The sequence below is a fragment of the Microcebus murinus genome, chromosome 8, assembly GCF_040939455.1.
Source record: "Microcebus murinus isolate Inina chromosome 8, M.murinus_Inina_mat1.0, whole genome shotgun sequence".
Classification (NCBI taxonomy): domain Eukaryota; kingdom Metazoa; phylum Chordata; class Mammalia; order Primates; family Cheirogaleidae; genus Microcebus; species Microcebus murinus.
In genome coordinates this window covers 17,725,414-17,746,289 of record NC_134111.1, presented here as the reverse complement: position 1 = coordinate 17,746,289, position 20,876 = coordinate 17,725,414, and the positions used below count along the sequence as shown (strand labels likewise).

General features: G+C 43.5%; 1 protein-coding gene across 5 annotated transcripts in view; it reads right to left on the bottom strand.

Annotated features, from left to right (window-relative positions):
* MGAT5 (alpha-1,6-mannosylglycoprotein 6-beta-N-acetylglucosaminyltransferase) overlaps nucleotides 1-20,876 on the bottom strand; it is a 316,936-nt gene that overhangs the window by 173,120 nt on the left and 122,940 nt on the right. For all 5 annotated transcript variants that reach the window (XM_076005478.1, XM_012740066.2, XM_020288503.2 and 2 more), the window contains one exon: nucleotides 11,260-11,424. In XM_076005478.1, coding sequence (XP_075861593.1) covers nucleotides 11,260-11,424 — 165 coding nt within the window. The remainder of the gene's footprint in view (nucleotides 1-11,259; nucleotides 11,425-20,876) is intronic.

Below are 20,876 nucleotides of genomic sequence, written 5' to 3'. Positions count from 1 at the left end.
TTTAGGCCGCCTAATTTTAGAAGCTGTGGATATGTAAAGCCAAAAGCACAGCTTAAAGTAAAATCTCTCAATATCCCACAAACCTGCAAACCCATAAAGCCTTTTCAGAAACACGGAGACATCTCTCTCCTCGCCCCCACCAGATCAGCTTTATTCTAAATTATTTTTTTTACTGAATTTTTAAAGCTCAGGCTCTAAAATGAGTCTGTTGAAATACATGTCAACGAAAGCAGGTAAAGGATGAAACGCCAAACACAAGGGAGTATCTGAGAAAGCATATGTTATGTTGTAGCTGTGGAATGTCTATTGAATCAATACCATATGTAAGCTGATATCACAACTGTATACACATACCTCATTAAGCCAAATTAGAGCAAGTGGGATCTGTCACCTTCTGATTAAAACAAACAAGTCTAATTTCAGTGTGTCCTATCTCTGATACAAAGAGCACGGCTGCACAGAGGCATTTGCACGAACAGTAAAGCCTGCACAAGGGCCCCAGGCCAGCCCTGCAGTGCATGTTACTGGGGACTGCTGCTCTTCCTGCTGTTTCCCCATCAAGTGGCAAGGTAGGAACAGCATTCCCTGCAGGGATACATACCCTCACTTTCTGAAATCAAAAAAATCTGTGTATTCCTTGAAGAGTCAGTAATTAGTCCAAAGGCATGAGGATTGCCGGGTCCCTGTTTCTTTTCTGCAAGAACTACTCATTCAGAGCAACCTATAACCTAATGGAGGCGTCCTTGAATGGTTTTTTTTTTTTTAATCCTACTTATATATTTTTTTGTATTCTCGGTTTTCAGGAAGTGAAACAAAGCAAAAACATCTCCCCTTTTTAGCAACACAGCAGTCGACGTTCCAGGTGCTTTCAAAAGGATCCAAGGGCCTGCCAAAGTAGGCCAGTGTTAGCAACAGTGGTAGAGAAGTGAAGGCGCGGCCATTGCTGTCATGACAAAAGCTCCAGGACACAGTGGCTGACCTGGAGTGAGTTCAGGAGAAGGCAGAGTGAGCTCAAGTAGACAAACACTTATTGACAAAATCTGCCATTTGCTGGGCTCCCAGCTAGGCACTGAATTTAAAAGAAAAATGCAGGATATTGCCCATACCTTTGAGGAACTTAGAAACTGGCTGTGGATCTAGGCAAGGAGAAGTCCAAGGACACACAGCAGTGGCGGGAATACAAAGCAAGGCCACTGAAAACCCCTTGGGGGTGAGGAGGACAAGCAAGTCGTCTTACGGAGACAGTGCTTCAGGTGAGTCTTGAAAAGGATTAGTTAGAATAATAAGAATAATAAATAAGAATTAGCCAGAACAATGGGCATGTCAGGGCACGCCAGGCCTTAAACAAAAATGTACAAGGGCATGAATAAACAGTATGCCGTGGGCTGGGCTCGCTCCCAGAGGAGCTGAGGCACACTTGGCCACAGAGTACATAGAATGGTGGCAGAAAAGTTACCCATCCAGAAACTTCGCCCTCTGAACCCTCAAGGAGAGAAAAGCTCGAGTCAGACTCAAGGCTCTGGAAAGCCATACCATGATGTGACATGTGACGAGGGTTTCTAGTAGCTATATGTATTTTATCTGCTTGTCTGGAATCTCTTCAGGGACTCTCTCCCACACCACGAAATCTCAGGAGTGACCCACATGACCCAGGCCTGGCCAATCAGGATGCCACACATCACTGGGTACCTGTGATTGGATCACAAACAGGAACAGAGTCCAAGCCGAGCCAATCAGAGCCCTCCCCCAAGAGTGTTGCTGAAACTCCCAGAAAAGCAGCAGAGTCTGCTGGGACTGAAAACTAAAACCGAGAGCTGGCTCGGGACTATCCCTGTTCCCACCCTGCAAAGATGGCCCGAGAATGAAGCCAAGGCAGAAGACAGCACAGCTGACGTTCCTGAAGACCATTCCCATGTCTGAATCTGGCCAATCATCCGTCATTGACTTTTCAAGTGACATGAGCCCAAATTTCCTTTTCTGTAAGCTAATATGAGGTGCGTATCTTGCCTCTTGCAACCAAGAGATTACTGACAAATGTGTGGACTTCCTGAAAGGCCTCCAAGTATTAACAATAAAGGGACAAAAAGGTCAATTTGAGCATTTCAAGTTTAAAGCACTCAGACGAAATAATATGTCCAAGGATGTTTTCTAATCTATAAAGCACTATACAAATATTAGTTAATAATTTCACTGTCAGTGGTTAAATATGAATAGTCACTGCAATGTTCCATTCTTATGTTTAATGTTCCAAATATGTAACTTTTAAATGGCAATTAACAAATACTCACATAGGACTGACTTTGCGCCAGGCATTTTTCTAAGTACTTTACTTTTCCCCACTTAATCCTCTTAACAACCCTGTGAAATGAGTGTTATTAATTCTCACATTTTACAGATGAGGAAACTCAGCCACAGAAAGGTTAAGAAGCTTGCCCAGAGTCACACAGCTCTGAAGTGGTGGAACCAGGACTTGAACTAGGACACTCTGGGCTCCATATTTAAACCAATATTCCCAAACAAAAGTCTTACAGCAAAGTACTTTATACTCCTTAAGTTACTCCCTTTATACTCCCACATTAAGACATGGCTACTGTCTTCACAAAATGTTATCTCTTTTCTGGGTTGTTTCCTCAAAAAATGAGGGACCCAGTCATCCTTCAAGCTACACTCTTGGGAATCATTATGACGACTTCTCCCTCACCCGCTCCCCGTGGTCTGCAAGTGTTCCCATCATGCCAGCTTCACCCTGACACGGGGCTCCAATTCTCCCCTTCTCCCTGGGCCTCATGCATATGTCTAGTTCCAAGACCCCCTCCCTGGGTCAACTGAAGTCTCTCACCTGGCTTCTGATGGGAGCCCTGACATGCATCTCACTTCCACATGACCATTAATTGTTCCCTGAAAATACAGACCTCAACTATTACCCTCCTGCTTTAACCTCTCATCAGCTGCCCCTGCTTAGAGAACCAAATAAGAAACTCCTAAGTTCAACACTAAAAACTCTTCACAAATTCCCCAACCTATACCTCTCTAGTCTCATCTCCTTCCATATTGCTCCAAATCTGCAGTGTAGGGTATTTTATGCTGTAAAGTAGATCTTCGGGGACCTGTCTTGTTTTCCTTATTTAATTTACTCTCATATCCTGATAATTACATACTCTGCTGAAAATTAATAAAATAGAATGTCTTCTAAAACATTTTGCAATTTAAATCCACTCTTAGACTCCTTTCCACCATCATTATTCTGAATTAGTGGCTCTTTCATGAAAAGAAATAATTACCTTCTACATGAGCAGGAATAAAATGCACATTGCCAAAAATGCACTGGTTGTGGGCCAGGAGAGGAGTTTCTTAAGGTTGGGATCCCAAAATAGTTTTCTGGGAGCCTAGAAAACCTTCCCTTGGAGTTCTCAAAGACCAGTAGCAAAGCTAAAAGGGGTGGGAGGCTTAGAAACCGTCTTGGTAAAGCAGAGCAAAAGAGACATTAGGTCTCAGATGGCCAATCAGGAAACCTCAACATCTGTCTCAGGCATCTTTCTGCACTGACAGTAGGTGGCAATACCTGCTGGCACAAGATTCTAACAATACCTCGGAGATCAGGGTTTCCCAATCACAGTATGATTGACATTTGGGATTAGATAATTCTCTGTTGTGGGGGCTGTCCTGTATATCGTAGGGTGGACTTCTGGTTCCAAAATGGTGGCATAGAAGCAAACTAGTTTCACTCTCCACCACAGAAAACCAAAAACAAATACACAGTGACAAGATTATCACTGGAAATCTCCAAGAACTCAAATATGAAGATGAGACAGTTTTCCTGAGGCCACAGAGAAATGAAAAAACTCCAAGTCGATGGTAGGAGAACTGGAATTCCACATTTGCGACAACTCTCCCCCAATTCTGCCCAGCACCAAGCATATGGAAAATTTCCCCACACTGTTTCTTACGCTGAAAAAAGTGAAATCAAGGTGGTCAACCATCTTCTCCACCATCTTAGGCTCCCTGGCAGGAGATCTATCCCTGCCTCACCCCATAGGAAGAACTGAGAGTGCCTGAAGGGAGAACTAGCACTCAGGACAACCAGGGACAAAGTAGGGAGGCAGAACTACATATCCCTAGAAACCTTGCTGTGTAATCCAGCTAAAGGAGAGGCCAAATCAGATTGGCTGTCTGATTGGGCATCATGCTGTAGGAAAGGCGTCCTCAAACTACGGCCCGCGGGCCACATGTGGGCCGCCTAGAACATTTATCCAGCCCTCCGGGTGTTTTCGCCACCGCTGCCAGTCCTGCTTAGCAGCCGACTCGTCTTGGGCCCATAGTGCATACTCTCCAATGGTGTGAGGGACAGTGAACTTGCCCCCCTGTTTTAAAAGTTTGAGGACCCCTGCTGTAGGAGGTTCATCCCAACGGTCCCTGGGCCTGAACCTCTGGCTAGCCTCCCCACACTGCTAGGAGATCCCCTTTCGAACTTCCCCCACTTGGGAAGGGCAGCACTCTAATCGGTTACCAGAGCTGAGGCAAACCTGGGCTTAAGGCACCGCCCGGAGCTGAAAAGGAGGCAGTGACCTAGTGGTAAAGAAACTCCAAGCAAATATATCCAAGAAAAACTAAACAAGCCAGATGGAGAAGACTGGAATAACTAATCCTTCAATGCAAAGACAGACACATAAATCCACAAAAAATAGCAGTAAACAGGGAACCATGAACTCCCCAAACAGAAAAAGCAATGAACCAGTGACTGACTCTAATGAGATGACAAAATGTAAGCTCTACATAGGACCAAGAATGCAACGTAGCAATTTAAAGGGAACTAACTCAGTGAGCCCCAAAAGATCACAGAAAAGAAATTCAGAAATTTATCAGAGAGAAATTAAACGATTGAAATAACTTAGAAAAAAATCAGACAAATCTTGGAAGTGTGAAATACATTTCCTGAACTGAAAATAAAAATCACTCGAGGCTCTCAATAACAGAATAGGTCAAATAGAGGAAACAATCAGTGAGCTCTATACCCATTTGAAAACAAGCAGAGAAGAAAAAAGAAAGAAAAGCAATGAAGACTGCCTACAAGATATAGAATATTACCTCGAAAGACCAAGTCTAAGAACTATTAGTGTTCAAGAGGGAGTTGAGCAAGGTGGTAGAAAGCTTATTCAAGGAAATAACAACATAAAACTTTCTAAACCTTGAAAAAGATGTGTGTGTGTGTGTGTGTGTGTGTTTGTGTGTGTGTGTACAGGAAGGTCAGAGAACATCAAACACACTGAACCCAAATAAGACTACCTAAAGGCATATGATATTCAAACTCCCAAAGGTCCAGGACAAAGAGAGAATATTAAAAGCAGCAAGAGGAAAGCAGCAAACAGCATGTAAAGGTGCTCCAATTCATCTGGCAACAGACTTCTCAACAGAAATCACACACAGGCCAGAAGGGAGTGGGATGACATTTTCAAACTGCTGAAAGAAAAAAAAAAAAGAAAAAGAAAAAAGAAAACCACCCCTGCCATCCAAGGATATCATATCCAGCAAAGTTCCCTTCAAATAAAGGAGAGATAAAGTCTTTCCCAGCACAGAGATTTCAGCAGCACTAGACTTGTCTTGTAAGAAATGCTAAATAGATTTCTTCAGTCTGAAAAGAAAAATATACTAACACAAAAAACCATTTGAAGGTATATTATAGGATGTTTAGCAGCATCCCTAGTCTCTATCTAGTAGATATAAATAGCACTTCCCAAATTGTGACAACCAAAAATGTCTCCAGACATTGCCAAATGTTCCCTGGGTAGGGAAGAGGAGAGCAAAATTGCCCACAGTTAAGAATCACTGCTATAGATACACAGTCTTGAAGGTCAGTATCACTTCGAACTATATTTTTCTTCTTAAGGATAAAAATCAAAACTCCCTTGACCACACAAAGTGAAAACCACACCAACAATGACAAGCATTTCCTGTGAAGACAGCAGAAGAATAGCTTCTGACAAGTTATCCAAATATTTATTGCTACTTTTGCAAAGAACAAAACAGAAAGTGACAGGTAGACAAAAGCACATTTGTTGTTTCTTGCTCAAATTAACAGGAAAGCACCCTGAAATCTCATCTCTGTCCTGTCTCTTGGCAGTTTCTAAGGTCCCACAGACTGGCCAATAGGTGACCTTGAAAAGGCACCTGCTGAGCCATTGGGCTGGGACCTGGGACACTTCAGGTGCTTCTTCCACAAAACTCATAATACAGATACACAAACAGGGAAACAGCACAGGTGCAACTTAATTTCAGGGTCCATTAGCAGCACAAAGGGGGGAAAATTACACTTCCAAATGCAAGCTCTGGAACTCAGCAGGGACATTTTTCATTTTCAACTTTCAAACGGTAGGAATAATAATTATGGCTGTTGTTTTTAACACATTGACTGCCACAGTAGAAAAAAATTTTTTTTCCTGGGGCCACAGTGTTTTATTAAAACAAAATAATCCTGTTTTAATTTTTTTAATTATTTTTCTGTGCATGAGCTATGTGCAATGCAATCCACGGTTTTAGAATTAAACTATCAATGTTAATTGTAACAATAAGAATATCGACGAGTAAGATTTTCACGAACCAACCGCAGGGTTTTGCTTCACAAAACCCTGGGCTCAAAACTAGCCTGAGTTAAACGCAACTCACATGGCAGTCAATGTGTTAAGAACAGCATCCAAGTTCAAATACACTGCACTTCAACCCCAAACAGTGGAATGTGCTGCATGTTGCAAGTGACCTTGGAAAAATGCACAGCTGCCTGAAGTTCAATTTGGACTAAATACCAGAAAACAGTCATTTGAGTTGTGCCTGCACCTTTGATTTAGTGATCATGCTTTCTAAATGACTTTGCAATTATAAGTGGTCATAACAAAGTGGGTCCCTATCACTGTGTTTTGGCTTTCAGAGAATAGTCAGCACCGACCAGTTATTCAGCTAACGTTGAATGACAACTAGTTATTGAGAGTATAAATAACCACACACACATGTACCCTTGTAGAAAGCTGTACAATGTCCCCATCTTCTAAAATTGTGGTCCCCAACTCCCAGTCTGCAGCCTGTTAGGGACAGGGCTGCAGAGCTCCGCTGTACCCCCAGTCCCCCGACATCCATCCACAGAAAAATTGTCTTCCATGAAACTTAGGAATCAGAGGGAGTGCACAGCAGGAGCTGAGCAGCAGGCAGAGCTTCCTCTGTATTTACAGCTGCTCCCCACCACTCCCACCACCGCCCGAGCTCCGCTGGTCCCTGGTGCCAAAAAGATTGGGGGCCACTGCTTTATCACAATCTAAAGTTGCAACCACTACATCCCAGGGAGACTCACAGAATCATCGATGCAAGGCTCAGTCATGACCGACAAAATAAGCAGTCCCACTTCTTAGGTGGTGTCTGCTGAGGTCTGAGAAAGGGAAATGAGATACCAAGACACACTTCCAAGCAAATGCCCATAAATACAGAGAAGAGGAACTATAAGGAGAAACTCCTGGAGGTGAAACCAAAGGCTGTCCCCTCTAAGTATAATCCAATCCATGTGAACAGTATTTATTAAGTACCTTCAACAGGTAAGGCTTTGACCAAGACACAAAAGCAGAACAAAGATAAATCAGACACTGTCTCAGTTCTCAGAAGACAAGTATTTGCATTATCAGATATCTATACTTTCTAGCTTCCCCATATCGAAAAATTACAGACCCAATCCTAGTCGCTCTACTTCTTCATTTCAGATCACAAAACTAGTGAAAAGGCAGAATGGGTCTTTCCAAAAACCATGGCCTCATTCTGAAAGTGGATAATTTTGACAAGGGAACATTCAAGCGCTTTCAGAGAGTAAAGGTGGAGAAATTAATTTACTGTGTGATTAGTGGAAGGGTGGGGATTTTTTAAAATCTGCTTTTTCATTTCATTCCCCTTCCTCTTCAACAAGATAAACAGAGCTCAAAAGTGGAGTCCAATCTGATTTCTTAATTTTAATAAAATTCGTTTCCACCTAAATTTCTCCAGTGGTGCATTCACCTTTGCATTTAATGGATGATAATTTTGAAAAGAAAAGCCATTTTGGATAAAAGCCACACAGAACATGGCTAAACAAAGAAAGGAAAGGGCACACACATACACACACAGGGCCATTCCTCTAAAGAAAATAAATTTAGGGAACCTTTCTGTAACTGCGATGGTACCCAATTTAGAGACAGTATGTAGCCAGCTGAAAGATATATCAGCAAGCAATAAGACACAACAGTAAGCAATCAGAAACATCAGTGAGCAATAAGACGCCAGAGTCAGCAGTAAGACACACCAGGGAGAACATTTCTGAGCAATTACCACATGTCTCAATGCAGGAAGGGAGAATTAAAAAACTTTGCTCCACTAGGAGTGGAACTCCATAAAACTGAGCTCTCTCTGAGCTCAGGAGCCATTTCTGAGTTGACAAGAGGGGTCCGAGGACCACCAGCAGGGCCACAGATCGGAAAGAGGGCAGAAGGGCAAGGAGGGGCTTCTCCCAAACAAGAACTGCCCACTTAAGTCCTCGTCCTTCTTTGCAGCACCCCAATCCATAGACGTGACAGATAGTTTTAAACAAAAGTGTTGGTTAATTGACAAGATACAACGGACCCTCAAACTTCTGGGGGAAATGAAGGAGGATGCTCAACACATCTATATCCGCTCTGGCCAACAGTGTCTAAGGAAAAGATACCCCTGCGTGTGACTGTGCACACACGCATACACAAACATACACACACACGCACAGAGGGACCAACCAGCTTTTATAAAGGGCAGCTAAAGGAAGAGACCCTGAGACAGAGAACTTCCTTATCAGACAGATTATTAAATACCCCAGGAAACTGAGCTCTTCTTCTCTGGAACCCTTTAATCGTAGCACCTTTGTACAGACTCATTCTTTACAATAATTTGCAAACAGAAGCAGGAGAAATGGAGCAAAAGCCCATAACCGCTTCTCTACATGGTGCTAGGAGGTCTCAAGCTGAGCTCAGGGGATTCCAGCACCAATGGTTCGCCTCTTCCCAGTACTTAAATTCCATGAAACCTGGGAAACCGCTTACTTCCCAGAGACATTGTAAAGTACAGTCATGTACCTTGGAGGGTCAGGAAGAGTAACTGGTATTTCCGGGATGGCTGCAAGATGTCAGTTCTCTCTCCTTCCCTCCCTCCCAGTTTTTTCTGGGTCGCAATCCATTTCTAGTCTATTATCTCCTCCGTAAGGCACCTATGCCTCAATCCTACCCACCTTCGGAGTTTACCGTCCTGCAGGAAGCCTTCCAAGGTCACCTCCACTTCACCGTGCCCGTGGTGTGGTGTTATCTTAGGAAAATATTAATGTTACACACACCCAATTAACCAATCAAAATTGTGAAGGTATAGACCATATCCTACACACACCTGAAAAAATGTAAAAGTATGAGAACGCGGTTAATTATTAAAAACATGACTCTAAACTTGCTCCTATTTTCCAAAGAAGAAAAAAAAACCCACTCCAGTTCTTTAAATATCATTAAAGATACTATGGTACATCTAAAGGAGCCCCACTCAGAGCCAATGGCCTAGAGATGCGCTCAAGAGGTATTTGATAACTGAAGCTACCTCGATACCCAGGATTAGGATCCCATCTGAAAGCAGCAGCCACCAAGTCCCTCCTATTTCATTCCAGGAAGACAACCCATGACCCAGAGCCCTGTGACACAAAGCTCAGGTGGAAAAGTCTCTTTGTGGACCTGGCAACAAATAGGACAGCCAGAGACAGCAGGACCTCACATCAGAGGACAAGAGGACAGCAGGCGTGTTTGCATGGGACAGAGAGAAGGGGCAACAACATTAAAGATGGAACACCCCCTCCCACCTCCGGAAATATGACGCAGAACAGTGATGCAGCCGGACGGGACCTTCCCAGCAGCATTTTCCACTGGGCGCAGCGGGGGGCGCGGAGACTGGAGAGGCATGGCTCCCATTTATTAATGAGCAGCTCGACACAGTGGGAGGGTTTCTCGTCTAATTACAGAAGCCGTTGGAAGTGCAAGGAAGACAGAATTTATGGCCTAGATGACACTGCCTCTGTGTTGTAATTAAAAGTTATTTTTAATACCTTTATTTAGTTGGACACTTTAGATTATTAGAAATATATTTTGCAATTTAAAACTTGCCAAAGGGCAAAGAACATAATAAAAAGTAATACAACCAGTTTGCATAATGTGAAACAATTAAGTGTTTTGACATTGGGAGGTGGGAAAGGAAAAGAATCTCTCCTACTTAAGTCTGAATTTTTATAAGAAAGGAAGAGAGGGAAAGAAAGCTTAAAAGAATATGGAACTAGATTTTTAAAAAGTGGAAACTAGATTTCAAAAGTAACTCAATCACTTACTTTACCCGTTAAACCAGAGTTTGGCTACCACCCACCTGCGTGAAAACATAGTTTATTCACAACCATTCACCTAAAACACCTAATCCTGATCCTCAGGCTCTTTGTTTTATACTGCGTCCCTAGGAAACAGCAGTCACCCTAATAAAGAGCAGTCCTGGCTCAAGCACAAAGACCCGGGGGCTGACCCCGGGTAGTGTGGTAGGGGAGGGGGTCCAAAGTGAGCTGTGGACAGTGACATGCCATGTATAATTTAGGTTTTGTTTTGAATTGATTTTTTCCGCTCTCATCCAATATTCTAGTTTCAAGAAGGGGCCAGACAAAAGGCCTCCCAGTGGGAATTGCATGGCAGTGCCCAAGAGTGGCTACAGAATCTGGCCAGGACTAGGCAAGGGCCATGTACCTCCCAAATGCCATTTCTGGAATTTATATTTCTCCATGTACACATAGGAGACATTTTCTGCAATGGTGGCTCTTCTTTAATAGGGAGCAGAGAATATATGTAACACTTCTGAAATTGTCTCATGGGAGTGGGGAGGAGAAAGGAACTCTAAAAGGGATAAACTTCTTCAATAACCTCTCTGTTTCATGTAATCCATGCTATGAATCTTCTCATTAGAAGAGAATTCCAGGAGCTCATTATGCACAAATGTGTCACAGAAATCACTAAATATTATACATCATGATGAGACTATAAAAGCATTTTAAGATCTGTTATTCAAACATAAATTTAAACTTACCTTTACAACAGTCATACCAAGTTTACAGAATTTGTGCTATATGGGTATCAGTAAGAACCACTGTGCTCCTTTATCCTTCTCCTAGTCCAAAGCAAGGCTTGACTCTATGTCGGGATACAGCATTGCCATCCTTACCTGCTACATTAATCTTCTCAAGTGCTACCAAGCTGGGAACAGCTGTGGTGGAGTTGGTCGAGTTTGTCCCTGTGCCATTGACAACAAGATTGTCCACCTTCGACTCTAACTTGCCGATGCGCTGCAAAATGTTATCCAGTAACACAGCAAGGGTCTTCTTCAGATCTGTAAAAGAAGATGCAGACAATTTTAAAATACTCTGGCCTCCGCATGCACGTCTGGCTCGCTCTCTAACATGCAGCACAAAACTTCTCAAATGGCTCAGAAGTGGCACAAAAGATCTGTCCTAAAAAAACCATATCTTAAAGGTGACAAGGGCCATCTTCAACTGGCTCAGACCCTACTAAATGGATCAGTCTGCTGCAGAACCCAAATCTGGCAAGGAGTGACATTATAAAAATACTTCCAGCTACTAGGTTGACAGAGCAAACTGTTGCTTAGCATCCTACCACTACACTGTATTAAATTCCTCCTCCTCGGAGCACAGTGCTTTCTGACCCAGTGAATGACAAGCCAACGCTGCAGCATGGTCCCAAAGCAGCCTGTTGATCAAATTCATTATTATTTTTAGTGTTGTGTACTCTATCACGTCCCAGTTTTTGTTTTTTTTTTTTGAGAAGTGGTTACATATGGTAGCACTTATTAATAAAAGCCACAGTCCCCCATTTCCAGGCATGCTGGATAACCTAGAGTTGACTATAACCAGATTTAGAAAACTACTGAAAATAGAGAACTAGAGTCATTCATTTGCTCAAAAATATTTATTAAACAATTACTACGTGCCAGGCATTGTTCTAAGATGCCGGGGATATTCTCTGATGGTGCTTACACTTAAGAGTTTATTCCCTTTCTTATATATCTGATTGTTCATCTAAAGAGTAGTATACATCCCTCTGGATAAATTATAGGTGGTTGTCTTTAACCCTATGTAAGCATTTACTAAGTTTATAGACAAGACATCTGAGGGGTTGGGGTGGGGAGAAGAGGAGATGAACTTAGACCCTCTCCTCTGGAAACTCATTATCAAAGATATACTGACTTGTGTTATCAGAAAGACAGATGGGCAACAGGACGCCCTCCCATGAGGACAGAGTCCAGACCCATTTCTGAACTGGGAGTAGGCCGGAGAGAAATGCACAGTGTGGGTGGCAGGACTGAGAAAAGCCCTGAGTTAAGACGAATGGGAAGTTGCCACCTTCCCTTCTGCTGGAAACAGAGCAGATGCTGTGACCTGGCCAGGAAACACACACACGCCTGGTCAGTCGCCAACCCAGACCACGGCCAACCAACCCTGGCCAAGGTGCACCCAGGCTATCCCATTTTGCCAAGTGAAGAGAAACTCTTCTGAAAAGAAACAGACACGCGATGAACGTGGAAGTTTATGTTCTTAGTGGTTTATAGACAGCATCACTAAGCAGAATAAAAACCATAAACAGAAACAAAACCCACACAACCTTTGTTCTAAAAGTCTGGTTCTTCGAATAAGAATCATTCCAACAGCAAACATTTAGACTCTTCAACAATGTTAAGATCTGCAGATCAAATACCTGACAAGGCCCATTCTTTGCTCTTCAGTGTGTCTCTTACCTACAGGTACACAGTATTGTAAATATTTTTAAATTTTCCATACATTATGATGTTTTTACCTGTTAAAAACCTCCCTGGTCAGGCAGAGACTGTCTCTTGGGTCTAACCAATTCTTAAAAACAAAGGGCCCAGCCCCAGAAGCCAGTCTTTGATATGCAAATTAATCAATCCAAAGCCCTTCCTCTTCTCTCTGGCCCCCATATGGCAGACTATTCCTCTGCCTTAACCATCCCAGAGCCAGGTAACTACCATGTTTCCCCGAAAATAAGACAGGGTCTTATATTTATTTTTCCTCAAGACGACTCCCTATGGCTTATTTTTAGGGGATGTGTTATTTTTTTTAAGTACGGTACAAGAATCTACATTTATTCAAATATAGTTAAGTCGTCGTCTTCTGGAACATCATCATCACTCTCCAAAACCCTAATTCCATCCTGAATATCTTGAGATTCTATTTCTTTTAGAAACATTGGCCCCAATCTCTCATGTCAAGCAATAGAGCTCTCATCGGGCAGATGGGAAGGGCTGCTTGTGTTCTTTACCGCTCTGTGACAAAATGCATGGGTTGTGCAGATACTCTGCATAGCCACGCCCATCACTAGGTCTTATTTTCCAGGTAGGGCTTATATTGTGCAAATGCTTAGAAATCCTGCTAGGGCTTATTTTATGGGTAGGGGAAACACAGTAGAGACCAACTCTTTAGCCCAAAGCCCACAACTAGAGACCAACTCTATAGCCCAAAGCCCATGTGGCTACCAATTCTAAACTGTCCAACCCCAATTAGGGCTCTGGCTTTGCTTCCCCTAGTAGGTGTCTTCTGTCTCCAGATCACCCTGGTGTCCATCCCATGTGGCCTGCATGGCATGTAGTATCTATCTCTAGGACCTGTGAGTATAATGTGAGCTCCTGTGTCTCTTCATGGCCACATTTGCCCAGCCAACTCATAAAAGAATTGAAAAAACCTACACAAGCTAGCTATAGCTTTGGTGAAATTGGGTTAAAACCATGATTGCAGCAAAGACAGTAGAAGGGAACTAATGTTCCTGAATGCCTGTTATTTGCCACTCACATAGATAATCAAGTCTGTTTTGTCTTTACATCCTGTGAGGTAGGTGTGACTTCATTCTACAGATGAGAAAACTGAGGTTCAAAGACATTAAGCAACATGCTGGTGGTTACAAAACTACAACAAATCAGAATGAAGGTTTGCTCAGGTTTGCTTAATTCCCTGATGCCTCACTGGGGCCAGTCAGGAGTCAGAACTTGGGTAGAATAAAAGAAACCAACAGTGCATTTTAGAGTCTTTCATCGATAACAGTGGGTGAGGGCCTGACTTTGGAGCCAGACGTCCTGAGCCTGTGTCCTGCGCCTCTCTGTTCCCATTTTCTTGTCTGTAAAAGAGTGATATGAATGAGCCTCCTGCTTTAGGGTTGTTGCCAGAACTTAGTGAGTTAATATTTATATACTGCTTTGAACACTGCCTGACACATAATAAGCAATGCATAATTGCCTGTTGAATATGTAAACAAAACAAAACCTTCCTCTGGAAAAATGCTGTCCTCCTTCCTAAAGAAATCTCCTTTAGGGTGATGCAAAGTTTTATCATTTTCTCCCAAGGGTCATGAGATCACCCTCCTCTGGGGTGCGCAGTCCCATGGTCGGCATGACTCACAGTCTGACACTGGCACATGGTTAGCTGGCACGGACAGCGGGAGTCAGTCATCTGCTCTGCTCTGCCCCTGAGTCCACGGAATCAATCAATGGGCTCTCCAGAGTTCTGACGGTTGCCAGACACCAGCCACACAGGCGGGGGCAGTTGGGCCAGGGAGACGTGGCTGCCTTCCACATAAAGGAACACTCCCCAGATATAGGCGATAAGTAGCCACCATATCCGGCCTCTTTGCCTGGAGCCTGTATCACCAGCCAACCAGAATCAGAACGGAATCTAGAATATCATTTAACTATTATATTGGCAATTGCAGTTAACCAAAGCAGCCCTGGCCCTCCTATGTGACTTAACTCAGGGTTTCTCAACCTTGGCACTATTGACACTTTGGGCCTGATAACTGTTGTCATGAGGACTGCCTTGGGGCATTGTAGGATGTTTGGCAGCATCCCTGGCTTCTTATCCACTAAATGACAGTAGCAATTCCCCAGCTGTGACAACCAAAAACATCCCTTGGGGGGGCAAAACTGCCTTCATTTAAGAGCCACTGAATTAGGTACATTCCTCCAATTGCTACATTGTCCACTGCCCCTTTGTGGAGACACTGAGAGGGAACCGAGGTAGAGGGGTTATGGGATAGGGACTGCAAGAGTGAGAAGCCCACCAGTAAACCTGCATCAGTGGAGGCACTTCTGCAAATATGTTGGGAAGTACTGACGAGTGAAGTCTGCCTGTCTCCCCAAGGGAGAGCTAACAACAGAAGACTGGCCCATGCTGATGGGCGCTCAAGGGCTGTTAACGTTTTGGAACCAAGTTAAAGGCGACAGAACTACTGGACAGAGTCCCCGACTCATAGTCATTGGTGACAGCCATTGGTGGAGCACATCCTAGGTAGGATACAAAGTTGGCACACTAACAAGAAGATACTCTCCCTCAATTCTCAAATTACATTCCACCGGCAAGTGTGACCTACTATCTCTTCTTATTCCACCGGCAAGTGTGACCTACTATCTCTTCTTGACCCCCCTCTGCCACAGATTGATCTTCTGTGACTCTGTGACATGGGGTGAATACAGGAATTCACGATGATGAGGTTGGACACTAATGCTGGCCATCCCAATTCCACCACCATCTACTGACCCTTTCTATGTACCAGCCACTGTGTACTTTATGTAGATTAATCCTACGGAGACAATATGAGCATTATTCCCATCCCCACCTTACAGATGAATAAACCACAGCACAGACAGACTAAATGATTTGCCCCAGGTGACAGCAGACCCAGAACTGAAACCCAGACAGTCTGCTTCCAGAGCTGATGGCTCTGATTCAACATGCTCCACTACCCTCTTAAGAACCACCACGGACCTGCCCCGCCAGCAAGCATCTCTGACCTGCCACTTCTGAACCTACTTGTCAGAGATTAACCTCTGGGATTTCTGCCATGTGTTTTTGCTAAATCATACCCCAAACACCCTCAAGACTCTGATGCCACTGTCCCATGGCTACTCTGTCCACCTGACCCAGTGTCACTAAACCTCAGCCAGCTGACATTGAGTTAAGAGACTACTGGATACATCAAGTAACCCAACCTTAACTAAGAATTTGCCTTTCCATATCTTCTGACTTAAAATGAAGATGGAATATAAAGGTATCAAAAACCTTCAATTCTCTAGGCACTTCACCTGGGGAGGCATGTTTTCTCTTCCAATAAGAAAAAAACAAGAGTTCATTTTCAACTCAAGCGGCTATTTGAACCACCATTTCAAACAAAGCAGTTCAACACAGAAGATGCTGTTAATAAAACACACAAGGACAAAGATGATGTCAAGCCCATCTCTGTATTCTTATTAACTAAGCACAGGGCCTGGCACATTACTCAATAAGTGTTATGTAAGTGAAGAAATGAATGAATGAAACAAATGAACCATAGTCCTCCCACAAATAAGGCTAAAGAAATTATGCCTTTTCAGGTGATGAAATTATTTCTCACCTTCGTATTTTACAGTTACACCTGCAAAAACTGTTAAAAATTTTATCACAATTTAAAAAATAAAGGACTCTGTGTTTTAGTCTTAATGGTAACCCATTTATCCAATAAGAACTGTTGCCAACGAACAATTTCTATGGAGTTGAATTTTTAAAAAAGGGTGAAAATATTCCTCCAAATTCTAGTATGTTTTTATACTTATCACTGTGTTTTACAGTTATTATAGCAGTAAAACGTGTCCTCGGCAAGATTACGATTTTCAATTACTAACGAGCTTTTAAAATTTTGTTTGTGCTTCAAAGCCTTAGAAATAAAAATTTAATCCCAACATTACTGCTGTAATTCTGTGTTCTTAAGACTTACTGTACATGACAACGATGAGATCAAAGTAGTTGAAAACATTTAAAATGTCTCTCTCTGGGGAGAAAGCAAGCTTTGGTGTTTATCATGCCGGAGTTCTCTGATAAATGGTGAAATCAATTAAGCTGCATTAGAACAGGTGCTCTGATAGCTTCTCTAAGTTTTCAATGCCAGGAAGCCATGACATCTGGGGGTCAGAAGGGGCTGACAAGTCCTTGAAGAGGACAGCCAAGGAGATGTCACTACCAACCACATCTGCCTCTGTATCTGGAATTCAAGGAGGAGGGATCCCAACAGAGGGCCCTGCTGCTGGAAAAAGGGTTGTAGATCTATCAGCTAAAGCTGCAAGACTGGGTGGTAAATCCTGATTTCCCAGATCAGCCCATCAATCAATATTTGAAGAATTACCAACCAAGGCCGTGCCTGGGGCCCATGCTGTCCCCAGCTCCATTTGCCCTGGGCCATGCTTCTACTAAAGCAGTGGTTCTCAGCCAGCTGTACATCAGGACTCACCTGGTGGAGTCACCATTCCAGGCTGCATCTTCAATGTACTAAATTCGAATCTGCAGAGCCCCACTGTCAAGGATTCTGGGCATAGCTGAGGTTGAGATCTACTTTGAAGGTGTGGCCGCCATAAATTGATGGCACAGAACCAACTGTAATGAGCAAAGACTCACACCCAAACTGCCAAAAATAATTTATATCCCTGCTTATTCCTAACTCAAATCCCTTCTCGCCATGGCTGCCCCAAGAGGCAGAGTGTGAAGAACAGAGCCACAGAGCAGCTTCTCTTGCTGCTCCGGAGAAACTGGCAAAGACAAGGTGTTAATGAGAAAGGAAGGTGCCAATGAAAGAAGAATTAACCTCAACCTCTTATTTCCATCCACCAGGAATGTCAAGTTTCATCAATTATATATTTTTAAATTAATTTCAGGGTGACCTTTCCAAAGAAAGATAATACAGTCATAGTGATGACCAAAATATAGTCCATTCATTATGTACAAGGGCATTCAAAGCAGTGTTATTTATAAAAGAGAATAGTGTTATCTATTAGCAGATAAGAACTGGGAACTACTCAAACACCCAACAAAAAGATTAAATTACATTATATCATCCATTCACGAGATAGAATAAGTCACTAGATTGTAAACTCAGGGAGGGCAGGGACCAAGTCTATGTTGTTATCTGTTTATTGCCACTAGCTGTTAACATCAGTTCAATAAATACTTATTGAATGAATAGGTGAAAAAGAAGAAGCATACAGCCATCAAAAATATCTAATGGCATGAGGACATAAAGATAAGTTTTAAAAGCTGTATATAAAAATATCCCAATTTTTGAAAATGTACATATACGTACATGTATATGCATATACACACATACATAAGCACGCATCTACCTGCAATAAAAAGGTGGGAGACTGGAGGGAAATCAAAATTTTATCAGTAGTAAGATGGGTAAGGAGTATTTTTGTTCTTCATTCTTCTTTATACTTCCTCAATTATATACAAAATTATACATGCTCTCAACCTTACATAAAAATTCACATTGCTTTCAAAGTCACAAAGGCATTAAGTGCTATTTTAAACATACATACAGTGCAGTGAATTCTACTCTCAGGACTCAAAGATACTGCCACAAGTACCCACCAGAAACATCTCAGTGACCTCCACTGCCTTATCTCATTTGAATTTTAAAGCCAAATGGCAAATAATTCACCTGCATGCGAACTTACAAATGTGCCTTTCACCCTGCAGTTGGTCCAGGGAGCAGAGTTGGGACACAAAAGGGCATTGAACAACCATTAACAAAGTCAGAGAGCAGCTCAGATGCTCACCACCACCAACTAGCATTCTCTCCTGGCTTAAAACTATGGATTTAAGCTTTGACCAGAACTTGTACCTAGAAGTGGAATGTTCTTCCTGGGGGTGCTGCAGAGGGTGTCATTAGTATTTCAGAGAACTTTCCAGGCAGCAGAATCTGAGAAAAGATATCCAGGCCTGCAGATAATATCAAGTGCGTTTTATAGAATCTATAAATACCCAGAATGGAGTGCTTAGGCTGTCCTCTGAGTTTTCCCACCACCCAGCTAGCTATGGAATAGGAGCCGAGAATTTTAGCTTTTTTTTATGGAAGAGATAAGGACTAAGGTGCTAAGAGGTCAAGTCCACAGTCACCCAAGGTCCCCATCTGTCATGAGGCCCCACATCTTCCCGGTCAGGAAAGGTCAGCCTTGCACATTGCTCCTTTCTACTCAGCACCCCATACCAGAAACATCACCTCCTCCGATTACACGCACAGGTGAACCTGGCCACATCCAGCTCATCTTACAGCCCACAGAGCAAAATCTTATCTTTTGAACTTGGCAATGACAATCGCATCTCCTTGTTTGGGAGGGTGGTGGCAAGTCTGCCTTCCTTTAGAGTACAGCCAATTTCCTCTTGTGTCTGCTCAGGCCCCATCCCTGTAAATGCTGCACAAACAGGTTGCTGAAGCCCTGTGTTCACAAGAATAAGTGACATCGGGTCTACATGGACAGTTTTGGTTGGGTGGTGGCAGATATGGGTACACCCAGGACAGAGCCAGTGATAACTAACGGCAACAAATGTACTTTATGAATTTAAGTGCTTTAATAAACGTGTCATTTATAATTCTTTACAAGAAGCCTATGAGGTTAAGTGATATCATATCCTCTGCTTCACAGAAGAGGAAATAGGCTTTAAAAAGAGCAGTGACTTGCTCAAGGTTGCAAATCCAGCAAAAAGCGTGCACCCATCTCCCCCACCCCACACAGATACACTGGAACTGCCTCACAGGGTGAACAACGGCCCCCATGTCAGGGTCATGCACAATAGCTGCTTGGAGCCTCTTGGATGCATACTCCGTAGGTTATTTCTTCTCCTCTCCTGCTTCACTAAAACCATTACTAGATATTAGTCCCAGCTGTAACTATACCACATAGTCACAGAGTCCTCCTGGGGGGGGTAGGGGTAGGAGCTGCTATTCATTCGTGGCTCCCATTATGTGCCAGGCACCACTATGTGCTAAGGCCTGAGGCACGGTGGGGGGAACAAAACAGACCAGAGTCCCAGAGTCCCTGCTCTTTAGGAGCCGACGTTCTAACTGGGAAAGAGAAATGATCGGCACATGCAACAAACATGCAATGCTAGGTAGCTTGAGTGTTAGTCGGAATGACAATGATGGTTAGGTCAGGCCCTCCTTCCAGAACAGAGAATGGAAGGAAAAGAACAAATGAGGTGGAGGGAAGAGCAAATGCAGAGGCTCAGAGACAGGAGAATGCGTAGCCACCTCCAACAGCTTCGTCCTAAAAGACAGCGGTGGTCCCAAGGCAGACTCGAGGCCTGCAGAGCTCTCCGGGGTGCCCCCAGAGCCACGAGAGGGAGGACAGGGTCACGTGGAGCTACGGCTGCCAGGGAAGGTGGGGAACACCCTGACCCCGAGACTCAGACCCCACATACGTGTGTCCCCTCCTCAGCCCAGACTTGGAGCAGTGGCACAGCATGAAAGAAAAGGTCTTGATGACAAGAGAGCGGGAGAACAAACACTTTGTCCTGCTTTTACTCCTCTGGTCTAGAACACTCCTCAGACCTCCGGTCTGGGCCGGGTGTGCCTGTGAACTTGGCCTAGCTTTGATGAGGAGGATGCTGCAGGCGGGGCCAGACTCCACCACAGGATGGCTGGAAAAGCCCCAAGCCGCAAAGAGGCCCATTTTTAGGTTCCTAGTTGCTTAAAGCAGAAGCCCTTTCTTTAATCACACAGGCCACGTCAACGTGGGATAGCCGAGGCCGTCTCAGACGCACCCAACAGCCCAGCTATTTCCCTCCCTGCCTGTGTCACTCCAAGAACAGCGGACTTCCCTCAAGGGCAGGGAATTTCTGCTTCAGCAATGGTGGTTTTCCATACCACCACCCTACAAAAGCCCCTGCCCTCCAAAACACAGCCCCTTGATCATATTTGCAAGAACAGAAGCAAAAAGGAAAAGTAAAAACACAA